The 12,703-nt window shown below is 44.6% G+C and overlaps 1 protein-coding gene across 2 annotated transcripts in view; it reads left to right on the forward strand.

The window, feature by feature from the left end:
* The window catches only part of RFTN1 (raftlin, lipid raft linker 1), a 211,051-nt gene that overhangs the window by 17,672 nt on the left and 180,676 nt on the right, over positions 1 to 12,703 (forward strand). For both annotated transcript variants that reach the window (XM_040480120.1, XM_040480119.1), the window contains exon 2: positions 1,966 to 2,118. In XM_040480120.1, coding sequence (XP_040336054.1) covers positions 1,974 to 2,118 — 145 coding nt within the window. In that variant the 5' untranslated portion in view covers positions 1,966 to 1,973. The remainder of the gene's footprint in view (positions 1 to 1,965; positions 2,119 to 12,703) is intronic.

A 12,703-nucleotide genomic window follows, 5' to 3' on the forward strand; every position in this document is an offset into this window, starting at 1 on the left:
CATCCCCCACCTCCTTAACTTTTTCTGAGTCTTTTTACTCATCCTGGTAATTCTCTCCTCTTTTTTCTCTATTGTCAGGAAACCTGTCCTTTATAGAAGATGTTAAATCATACTAAAGTGTTAGAGGCTACCACAAGCTTAATTTGTTGCCCTTCCCATGGAGGTATTTGTGGTTTCAAAGGAGATCCTGAGGGAGAGTGATTCTAATTTCAAAGGAATGAATCTCTAATGCTAGAATTTACCTTATTAGGATAACAAGAATGGGAGGATTTTTGAGGAAGAGTTTTCTTTCTTTCTCTTTTTCTTTCTTTCTTTCTTTCTTTCTTTCTTTCTTTCTTTCGGGCCCCAAACACACATTCTTTCCTAGGGAGGTACGTGTGTGAGTGACTTACTTGGTGAGTCTCTGGGTTATTTCCATGTCTGTTCTGGTGGTAACAGTGCTCATCTTGCCAGGTTTACCTGTTCCCCAGTACACGGGAGCCTTCCTGTCCACTTCTCTTCTGCTTTGCCTCAGCAGATGCCCCTTGGCTTGCTTTTTAGTAGTTAAATATGCAGCCTCTGTACATATCAGCTATTATATCTGCAGAACTACAGAGTATTTTACAAGTAATCAGTTCATGCAGATTGCACATAAATCATGTCTGCTCTGGCCCTTTGGACACTAATGTTCCCTTATTAAGGCGTAAGTAAGCCTTCCTGTTCTCATCCATCCTTCCAGACTTTTTTTAATTACTAAAAAGTATAGCCTGGTTGTCACGACACCACCCTCTCCCACTCTTCCCTTCCCCCACACACTTACTGCTTTTTTGAGGTTCATTGTGTTTTTCTGGAGCTTGCCGGTTTGCCTTAGGAAGCTGGGTACCTTGTGAATGGATTAAGCTAAGGGACATTCTTATCTCTAAAAGGAAGCAGTCACCACGTTTCTGTTTGTGATATTCTTGGCCAGTTAATATTTTTGTGAAATATGTTCTAATGGCAGCTCCACTACGCCAGAGAAGGGGGAAGAATTATTGGTCATGCTCAGCGCACAAAAGGAAAATATCTTCTGCTGAAGTCTGGGCAGTGGATAAAAAGTCATTTCGTGAATGTCATTCTGCCTAAATAAACAGAGAACTTCGTTGTTTTTAAGCCCTCGAAAGGCTGGGAGCTCAGCCCACCCTAATATGCACATTATTCTAGCATTTCTCCATTTTCCCTTCCAACGATAGCCACAGATCTTCACTCTAACACACGTGCATTTCTGCTTCCAGTTTCTCTTGGCCTGCTATTAGTGTTCAGCCAGTCTTCATTTTGGTCTAAAACGACTCTCTAAGAGAGTGGAAGCGTCCTGTTATTTCATGTGGTTTGCTCTAAAAAAGAATGGAAGGGGGACTTTTAGATGAAGCGGATAAAAATGCCACCGTCTACTTTAAGAGATGTTTTATGAATATAAATTCCTGTCTAAATAATTGCTGGTGAGGGCAGAAAGGACTTCGGAGTTTAGAAATTGTACCAACAACTTCTGATTCTCTCTTAGCAACCACAGCGAAAGCGACACGTCTCTTGTTTTGTCTTTTCTTTTCAGATGGGCTGACACCATAATGTACCACATTGCTTTTAAGATCTCATTTTTTAATCCTGTGTACAGATTATATTGGAACTGAGGCGCTCTGAGGTATTATTTTCCTCAGGTAGGGGAAAAAGATAGAAGACAAGTAGGCTTTTGGTGTCATCACAAAAGTGCGGGATGCCTGGTAATGGTGTCCTCACAGAAAGAGAAGCCAGCCTGGGTACTGAGCACAGTTCCTCAGGTGTTCAGGTCATCCTCTGAATTATACTCCAGGCGTCCTAAAGGCTGAGGTCCTTTATGTAGTCTTCAGGGAAGTACGGGGTCTTTTACACTATGGTGCTTGAAAACAAAATCTCAGAAAAAAAAAAAATCCCCCCCCCCCCCCCTCGTCCTTTTTTTTTTGGCTTCTGCTGCAGCTGCTGAAATGGGTTGCGGATTGAACAAGTTAGAGAAACGTGATGACAAACGGCCTGGAAATATCTATTCAACTTTAAAGAGGCCTCAGGTGGAAACCAAGATAGATGTGTCCTACGAATACCGCTTCCTGGAGTTCACTACCCTGAGTGCTGGTGAGTACAGGTGGCCTTGCCCCCCCTGGAGGCGGGTGAGCTCAGCTCAGCCCCGCACCCGAGGTGTGTCCCCCCCCCCCCCCCCCCCCCCCCCCCCCCCCCCAGGGCAGGGGGGGTGGGGCCTGACAGGACACGCCTGGGAGGTGAGTGGGGTGAGGGGCTGTGGGGAACTTGTAAAAGTGGGCCTTTGAAAACATACTGCCTTTAGAAGTCCAGATTTGTATGTGCAGCTTTTCACTTTTGAAAAGATAGCAACTAAATTAAATTGTAACACGTTAAAACCACGTGCAAGACAAAAAGCACACACATGCTGGTGGGCCGCGTTTGGCCCCTGGGCCAGCTAGTTTGCAGACTGTTTCATAGGGAGCCATGTGGAGAAGGGAAATTTTGCCTTATCTCCTGTTGTGTCTGTCCCTCCAAAGTTACCTGCCTGCTGCCTGGCATCTTTCAAGAGTGCTTGTCCATCTGGGCTTGGCTTTGCCTCATCCGAGCCGCAGGGCGTCCAGGTCACCTCACTAACAGTGTCCTGGTGGCTCTGGGGTGACGGGCAAGAGGTAGCATTTTCATCCAGAGGAGTTTCTGAGCCCTGACCGTGCGCAGTGTCGGGCTGGAGCTGTGGGGCAGTTGGGCAGCGTGTCCTGATATCCTGCAGCTTCTTACCCAGTGGGAGAGAAGACTCATACACATGAAAAACAAAACAAAACAAAACCCTCAACAGGCTATAATTGTAAGCAAGAAAATACGTAAGATATGTTTTCGGAAGAGGAGAGATCATTCTTTTGGTGTGGAGGGCAGTCCCTAGAAGTTGTGACCAAACACAGGCACTAACTAAGGCATCTTGCCACTTTCTCCCTGGGCTGCTGGGTACATTTTAGGCTTCTGTTAACAGAAAAGAGAATAGGTGGGGAAAGCCCTCATATTTGGGGGCTCATGTCTGGCTCTGCTGTGGAGTTGGCCTGCAGTGTGCTCTTCTGTCTCATGAGCACGTGAATACCCGCCCCTCAGGGCAACTGTAGACTGGAAGAGGGAAGATGCGAGAAGCTCGTAGCACAATTCTCAGCACCTAGTAGGGCAGCTGGTGTTGCCTCCACCTCTGTTCCTGCTGAGACCACCTCTGCACCGAGGCTCCTGCTGCTTCTTGAGCCCCGAGAGAGATGGGCAGCTGGGCCTCTCTGCAGGGACGTTCTGTGGGTCCCTTAGGTCCCCCAAACTGAACCCAGCATCTTCCTCATCAGATTGGCTTCCTGCTGGTGCCCTTGATGAATAATGTCACCACCATCCTCTTAAACAGTCATATTTGACACCTTGGGCGTCTGTGACCATACTTTCTCCTTGCCCACCATTTCCATTGCATCACCCAAGCCTATTAAAGCTATTTCTGAAAATGCTTGTAATATAGCTAACTTAACACGAGCAAATCTGAACACAAAAGTGTTTGGAGTATTTGGTCATCCATTATTTGTTCAGTGAATATTTGAGTGCCTACAATGGTTTAGGCATTGTCAAATGATTAAGGAGAAAACCAAAGCATGTATAGGAAAAGAGATTGCAAGGAAATACACCAACATGTTAAAAATTGTTAGGAAGCTGAGAATATGGGGTAATTCTTTTTCTCTTTTATAGACATATATATATATACATATATATATATATATACATATATATATTTTGCATCATGGTTGTATTTCTTTTATTATTAAAAAGAATAATTTTTGCTCACAGAAACTTCCACAGACATGTGCCCTCCTCTGTGTACCTACTGCTCCATGACTTATCATCTAAGTTATCCCCCTAACCTCCTGATTAGTTTCTCTGCTACCTTGTACTCTGCTCAGAGCACCCACACTGCTTGCTGCATTGTGCTTTCTTTGACTGAATGACCTTTTGTTTTGTGATTATTAAATGAACATACCTCCATTATTGAAAAGTTACGAAAACACTGGACAAGTCCCAACTGATCTCCCTACGTCCACCCATGTCCCCTACAGATCATGCCATTCTTCTGCTCAAAGCCCTGCCATGGCTCCCCCTCACCCTGAGTGGCACCAGCTACTTTCCACCCTCATTCTCCAGATGTTTGTCCTGCATGTTCTGCCATTTTGGTCTTTCTCTTTCTTGAACCCTCCAGGACTCTTTAGGGCCTTTGCACTACCTGTTTCCTCTGCCTAGAAATCCTCCCAGATATACCCTTGGCACAAACCCTTAACCTCCTTCTCTGTAAAACCCTCCCTGACCACCTATATAATTTCTATATATTTATAGAATATATATATATTCTATATATATATATATATTCTATATATATTATATAGATTTCTATATAACCACCTATAGAAATTATATAATTTCTATATAACCACCTATATATTTCTACCTAATCTCCGACTCCCCATCCCTTTGCCCTCTTGATTTTCTCCATAACACTTCTTACCATCTAAAGTGCTACATATTGGAGCGCCTGGGTGGCTCAGTTGGTTAAGTGTGTGATTTTGGCTCAGGTTGTGATCTCACAGTTCTTGAGTTCAAGCCCCGTGTCAGGCTCTGTGCTGACAGCCTGGAGCCTGCTTTAGATCCTCTGTCTTTCTGTCTCTCTGCCCCTCCCCTACTCGTGCTTTGTCTCTCTCTCTCTTTCAAAAACAAATAAAGGTAAAAAAAATTTTAATTGCTATGTATTTTGTTTATTGTTATTTGTTTCCTTGTGGTCTGCCTTCTTTCGTTAGAAGATAGAATTCCTCTAACGAGTTCAGGATTGTGTCTGTTTTAGCCTCTGTGGTACCCTCAATACTTAGAGAACAGTGCCTGGCACATAGTAGATAATCAATAAATATTTGTTGAATGAATACTTAATGTATATTTTTGTGTCCTGCTTTTTTTTCAGCTTAACAGTGGATAGTGAGGCAGTGCCCTGTCATTCCATATGTTCTCAGAATATGATTTAAAGGCTATATATGATTTAATCACTCAGCATACCATAATTTATTTAACAGTCTTCTTTTATTGGACATTTAAGTTATTTCGGGCTTTGGGCTATTATAAATAATGCTGGCATAAGCAGTGCTATACATAAATCTTTGTGTGCATTTTTGATTATTTCCTCAGGAATTACTGAGTTGAAAGATATGAATGTCAGGACTCTTGATAAATTGCCAGATTGCCCTCTAGATAGGACCTATTTGTGTAAAACACAAATCTGATTATGCTGAGCCCTTTGGCGGGTTCCCTTGGAAAAATGCAGCAGAGATTCCGCCGGGCGCCCAGCACCTTCCTCAGCTCATCCTTGCCCTTTGTGGACCCTCCCCTACTTGGAGGACACAGGGCCTGGCCCCGCCCCCTCCCACCCCAGCTTCCGCTCCTCCAGCCTCACAGAACCTGCCCCGCCCCTCAGCCCTTGCCAAAGTCCCACCCACCTGAAACTGTACCTCCCGACATGCGTCCATCACAATTACTCCTCTATGCACGCCTGTCGTTCGTCAGTAGCATCCTTATGACACTTTTATTACATCATATATTAAACGTATTTGTGTTTCCTTGAGGGCAGAGATCAAGCCTTGCTTATCTTTCTCTTCGTCTTTCTTGTTAACACTTTTTAGCTGAGAATAGCGTGTCCTACATAACTGGGTTCTAGTAAACCAGAGTACGTGTTACCTATGCTGACTCGTTTCCCTGGCAGCCCCTCAAGTTCTTTTCCAGAAGTTCTAATGGGATCCTTTGTTACTGCTCCAGAATGGAGCCAGCATTTGCTGAGAGCCTACTATGTGCCAAGTCCTGTGATGGGACATCTTCCCAACTTTTTCAGCTTTATTGAAATATAATTTAAGCACGTCACACTCCATGTATTTAAAGTGTTCAGGGGCGCCTGGGTGGCACAGTCGGTTAAGCGTCCGACTTCAGCCAGGTCACGATCTCGCGGTCCGTGAGTTCGAGCCCCGCGTCGGGCTCTGGGCTGATGGCTCAGAGCCTGGAGCCTGTTTCCAATTCTGTGTCTCCCTCTCTCTCTGCCCCTCGCCCGTTCATGCTCTGTCTCTCTCTGTCCAAAAATAAATAAACGTTGAAAAAAAAAATTAAAAAAAAAATAAAGTGTTCAGACCCATGAAACCATTACCTCATCAAGAGGCAAGACATTTCCATTTCCCACAAGGTTTCTTCCTGCTCCTTTGTAACCCCTTGTTTTTTCCAGCCCTCTGTCCCCAGACAACCAACGGTATGCTTTCTGTCACTGATTTTATTTTCTACTAATGGAGCCATGTGGTATGTACTCTTTTTGGTCTGGCCTTTTCCACTCAGCTTGCTTATTTTGAGATTCATTTATGTTGTTTTATGTGTAGTAGTTCATTCTTAGTTTATGGCTGAGTAGTATTCTATCATCTGGGTGTGTCTCAGTTTGTTTTTCCATCATGTGTTGATGGACATTTGGGTCGCTTCTGGTTTGGGCTGTTACCAATTGGGCTATTACCAATTAGCATTCATCTTTGCATGGCATCTTATGTCATTTTATTCTCCCAGAAACACAGCGAGGTGTATGGGTACACACATCCCTTTTCTGCAGATGGGTAACCAACACTCAGGAGGTTAAGTAACTTTTCTAAAGATTCAGTGCTAGGAAGTGATTGGGGTGCAATTTGAACTCAGATCTCTTGGGCCTCAGAGCTCTTATGCCTCGGATACTGCAAGGTGCTAGACAAGTAGGCATTAACACCAAATAGAACATTCTTGTTAGAAAACTGGTGTTATCGGGTAGGAGGGTGTAAGGATATTCCTCGCCCATATTGTTTTGGCCATCGAAGATTTTTAAGTAGCACTTGATAGGCTTATTTATCATTGAGAAGATGCTCATCTGACTGTAACAAATTGCAAGTTGGAGGGAGGGTGTGGGCCCACTTCCACCTGGTGGCTTAAGCAGGAAGGAGTCGTGCACTTTTACGAAAGTCAGAATCAGAGTGAACGCTGTTTTTTTGTCCCCTGCTCAGAGCTCAGTGCTACTGTAGATGATATTGGAACATGAAACCCCACTTGTTGGGCTGACAGAGGTGAAAAGCAGCAGGATCCTCAAAGTGAAGCACATAAGCTGCCAAAAATCTCAATTCTGAGTGATTTGATTGGGTCTTAAATTTTCAATTAACTCTGGTCACCAAGGGATGAACCTGCCCTTTGGAGAGTTTCATCACAGATAGAGGCCCATAAAGTGCCACAATTTCTGCAAAATGGTGCCTCATTATCCCTTTTGTACATATGTTTTGCCAGCTTCTCTGTGCCAGGCCACTCTAATACCACTTGAAAGCTACCTATGTCAGCCTCATGAGAATCAGTTGTATTTTGTACATGTTCGGTGCCAGGGAGGTTGGCACCTGCCTAATGAGGCTAGTGTCCAGGGCTTTATTCTTGCTTCAACCATCTAGTCCTGCGCTGTCTTGTACAGGAGCCACCAGCCAGGTGGCTCTTTAAATGTAGTAATTAAAATTAAGTAAAATTAAAACTTCAACTCCTCTGTCACACTAGCCACAATTTCAAGTGCTCACCAGTCACATGTGGACAGTAAAGGTACAAAACACATCCATCATCATGGTGAGTTCTGTGGGGGCCATGCTGCTCTAGTCTGTTTTCAAGAGAGGATAACTTGGTTCCACGTCTGAATCTGTACCTCTAATTCAAACTAATGTGCCATTTTCATTATGAAAGTTTGCCCGTGGGTCTGCTAGGGACCATAAGATGATAATTCATTGATTCCATAGATACTTACTGAATGTTGACCTGGGGCCAGATTTGCGTCCTGAGGACATATGGGTGAACCAGACAGGAGGTTTTCCGAGTTGGTTAGTTAGCTCAGCTGCCGTAACAGAATACTCCAGACCGGGCAACTTAAACCACAGACATTTATTTTCTCACAGTTATGGAGACTGAAAGTCTGAGATCAGAGGGCTGGCATGGTTGGGTCCTGGTAAGAGCCTTCTTCCTGGCTTGCAGAGGACTGCTTTCTTGCTGTGTCCTCACATGACTGAGAGAGGGACAGTGAGTAAGCTCTGTTATGTCTTTTATAAGGACATTAATCCTATTGGATTAGATCCCCACTCTTATGACCTCATTTAACCTTAATTGCTTACTCCAAATAGTCACACTGGTTGACACACACAGAATGTTGACTGAAAAGTCAACATCTGACTTTTGAAGGGAGACACATTCAGTCCATAGCATCAGTCTAGTCCGCTAGTCTAGATCAGTTCAAAATCTCTTACAGACAAAGAGCCAGGCAATTGTAGGACTTGATGCTAGCATGATGATGATAGAGGGGACGTGGTAGCCCCTAGTCATGTTGAAAGAGTGTGTGTGTTGAGGAAGACTTGAGATCCACAGGTGGATTTAGAGTTATCCGGACAGAAGATTGAGGGTGGAAGGAGATGATCTTTTCAGACAAAGGGGACAACCTATGGGAGGGTCAGAACCTGACGACAACATTGCATAAATGGTAAGCTGTAGGCAGTTCCATTTGGTTGGAGTGTGACCTTTGGGAAAAGTAAGTAGAAGCCAAATGAGTAAAGATCTTGGGTCTTGGACTGAGGAGTCTAAGCTTTCTCAAGAGTGCTGAATGGTTTTTTCTCAAGAGTGCTGAACAGGGTGGGTGACATGTCAAATTCACATTCTGGAAAGCCTGGTCTGGGTTTACAATGAAGGAGAATGGAAGGAGTAAAACTGGGGAAGGAGAAACCATTTGGAAGCCATTGCAGTCATCAGGCAAGGGGCGAAAGTGGCCTCTGTTGAGGGAGTGGCAGTGGGGACAAGAGGAGTGGGTGGGGTCAAGAGAGATTAGGAGGTGGTCCCAGGGACTGAATGGCAGGTGAGGAGGAGTGAGGGACTGGCAGAGTGGATGGCATGCTGGGTGCGTGCCCAGCTGGATACTCAGATTCTGCTTTAAAGTATTTTCAAATAACACATTCACTCTATCATCCAAGTAGCCCTGGGAATCTAGGTTTTCTCTCTCTCTCTCTCTCTCTCTCTCTCTCTCTCTCTTTTCAGTTGAGGAAATGGCCTTGACAGGTAGTAAGTAGTAAGTGGGACCAGAACCCAGTGTTTTAACTGTCTTCACATAGGGTTTTTCAACTGCACATGAAAGAGAGTTCAGCGCCAACCTGTCTGGCCTGCTGAATGGTGTCTGTGTATTTGTTTAAATAGCTCTATTAAAGGTATAACTTATGAGCAATGAAATACACCCATATTAAGCATGTGGTTTGATGAGTTTTGATAAGTGTAAGCACCCATGGAACTGCCACCACACTCAAAATACAGAATTTTCCCATCACCCCAGAAAATCCTCTCATGCCCCGCCCCCCCAAGCCCGTGCTCCAGATTACTGCTGATCTGCCTTCTGTCACCGTTAGTTTTGCTTCTTATAGAATAATGTAGCGGTGGGATCGTTTTTTGTGTCTGACTTCTTTAACTCAGCGTGCTGCTTTTGTGATTCATTGGTGCCGTTGTATGTATCAAGAGCTCATTCCCTTTTGTTTGTGAATGATACTCCATTGTCTGGTTGTGCCACAATTGGTTTCATCATTCTTCTGTTGAACATTAGGGCTGTTTCCAATTTGGAGCCGTTATCAAAAAAGCTGCTATGAACATTTGTGAACAAGTCTTGTGTGGACATACGTTTTCATCTCAGTTGGGTAAATAAGGAGGAGTGGAATTGCTGGATTATTTGGTAAATGTATGTTTACCTTTATATGGAACTGCCAACTGTTTTCCAAAATAGTTGCACCATTCAACATTTCCAACAACAATGCATGGGAGGTAAGAGTTAGTAGCTTCATTTTTTATATGTGATAATGAGAGCCACTACGTATTCGGTATCTCACGTCGTATTAGTCCATTTTAAAAGCTAACAACAATCTCAGGAGGTAGGTGGTTACCTTTGTGGTATAGAGGAGTAAATTGAGATCTTGAGTTTCAAGGGGTTGTAAAAGCTACTTGCTCTAGGCCAGCAAGGTGTTGGGTGTTTGTAGCATATCCCGCCATCTTACGGCACAGCGGAGCCATCACTTTGGGCTCTCTTAGTTCCTGAATCTCCTGCACACTGGCTGGGTTGAAGCGAAATTGAAGTGCTTCGACCTGAAAAAGTTGAAAAGTATCTCCTGCTCCATTGCGTATCTTCTTCAATTCATCTTATTTCTCCTCTTAAATTCTTGCTAATAAAGCATGTCCCATGACATGCATTACAATTTCTAAAATTAGTTCACATTGCCACATTTAAAAAATTCCCATCTTTGTGGTTTTTCTGTCTGACAGGTCTTTAAGAACTGACCTTTGGGATTTTTCTTTGACGTTGTGCTGACTAGGATTTTGGCTGCCAGCATTTTAGCCTTAAGCTCTGTATCTAAATTTTGGGTGGTCATGATAATAACACAGGATGACATTCATTATTCAAAACATGCAGATTGTGCATTGAATCATTTTAGGGTCCAGTTTTTATTTAACTTCCGGTCTAGGTCACCTTAGCCCTCACTGCAACTGCAGAAGCAGCTGATAATCATTGTCTATTTAAGTTGTCCTTTTAATCTGTCTCTACAACCAAGAAAAAAAGCTAACCTAGAAAATATGGATCATAATTTATATTGAGGCCTAAAAATTACAGATCAAAGTGTTTGGGGGCTATTGGGTGCCTAATAGCTGGTTATATGTCCCAGCACTGTTAGCCTGTCCGATTTCATGGATCATGAAGGGAGGTGATACGCAGGGTCTAAGATATCAATCAAAATAATGTTAACCTCCAGAGAAAGCTTTTAGAACGTATCATTTTCTTAAAATAGTAGTTCTCCAACTTGAGGGTGAATCAGAATCACCAGGAGGGCTCGTTAGAAGTAGCCCAGGCCCCAGCCCGAGTTTCTGATTCTTTTGGTCTGGGGCAAGGCTGGAGAACCTGCATTTATAACAAGTTTCCAGCTGATTTTCTTTTATCTGAGTGGAGATGGCAGAAAGAAAAAGGTATTTTTTTTAAGCAGAAAATAAAGTCAATAAATCCTTACATACCTAACTATCTATTGTCACCTACTCATAATTTATTTCCAAGTAGCTTGTAATATATTTGGAAGGAGAAGCCGTACTCCTAAGACAGAAATTAGTACCAGTGGATACATTGCTTCACAAACTTTGCTTAAAAAATTCCCATGCCCACCCTACACCCCAGACCACTTCAGTCAGGCTTGGGGAAGGGACCCAGACGTCAGTATGTTTTGCAACTACGGGTGAGGCCAGTATGCAGCTATGGCTGAGAATGAGTGAGCGGGTTTAAAGTGCTAGATGGTTGGTGTAAGTGTGGGTACTCCCACTGGTTACCCTCAGGTGGGTCACGTGTGCTGAGATTTTGTTTCCCTTCAGCCTTTGGACTGATGGATTCTTCTGCAGGTTGCCTCCAGTTCCCTGATGACTGGTTTCTTTCCCCAGAGTGCTGAGCGATTGTGTGACATGGTGTAGACTAGGAGGCCCTGGAATAAACAGTTGTCCTCAAACTTTAGCAACGCGAGAATCACAGGATGTAGATTGCTGCACCCCTACCCCTGGAATTTGTCATTCTGAAGTTCTGGGGTGGGGCCCAAGATTTTGCATTTCTAGCAAGTTCCAGGCGATGCTTCTTCTTGGGTGTTGCTGCTACAGGGACCACATTGAAAACCACTGGGTTAGGCCATGGGCAGTGAATTCCCCCCCCCCCCCAGCAGTCGGAAACATCCGTCTTACCTGAGTTCTCCACGTTTCAATTGTAACTGAAAACTAGCTGTCCCCAGTGGACACCCCACCTCCCCAGGGCACCCTAAAACCTTAAATGGTTATCCATCAGAAAAGCCAACGCTTCTCAGACTGGCTTCCTTTTATCTTACCTTCGTCTCCTGACAGTCGTTCCATGAACCTACTCGGTGTTACTGAGATGGAACCACACATTCCTGCCCCTCTGCCCCTGCATGTACCGTTGGCCATGTGGAGTGCTGCCGGCTCTCTACCATACTCCAAGGCTGGGTCCTCTCTCCTGCAAGGTCCAGAGAAAGCTTCCCCTCCTCCAGGCTCTCTTCCCTGAAAGCCCAGCCCTTGGGGTTGACCAGCCACTGTGGAGGGGTACAGAGGAGGACACAGGAGGGAAGGATGGATTTGAGGATGGGAAGCTGCACTGATGGGTTATGAGGGTTTACAAGGCAGTTGCTGGGTGCAGGTGAAAGGAAGAGAAGTGAGAGATGGGTTTAGGGGCCAGTTTCTTGCTGCCTAGTGGGTTTGTAGCCAGTGGCCTGGGGTCTGCAGACAGCCCCTCCTTGGCTCAGAGGCCTTGGCCCACTCATTGAGGGCAGGAGATCATAGCCAGGCTCTCGGGACAGTCAGAACTGTGGCTTTGGCCACAGGTGTAATACTCTGGCCAGGTATATTGGGGGCCCAGTTACAACCCCAACATCTCGATCGACCTTTATTTTCAGTTGCATGGCTCATCACAGTTAGCTCTAACTATGCCACCTTAGAAGATCTGTAGGCTGTGGTTGTGCCCCACCAGTCATGTGTCCCAGCCTCTTCCTTGGCTCTTTTCTGGAAGCCTTTGCCTTAATTAAGTCTCCGCCACCTCTGT

The sequence above is a fragment of the Herpailurus yagouaroundi genome, unplaced genomic scaffold (genome assembly GCF_014898765.1).
Source record: "Herpailurus yagouaroundi ecotype Mexico unplaced genomic scaffold, PumYag 159, whole genome shotgun sequence".
NCBI classification, from domain to species: domain Eukaryota; kingdom Metazoa; phylum Chordata; class Mammalia; order Carnivora; family Felidae; genus Herpailurus; species Herpailurus yagouaroundi.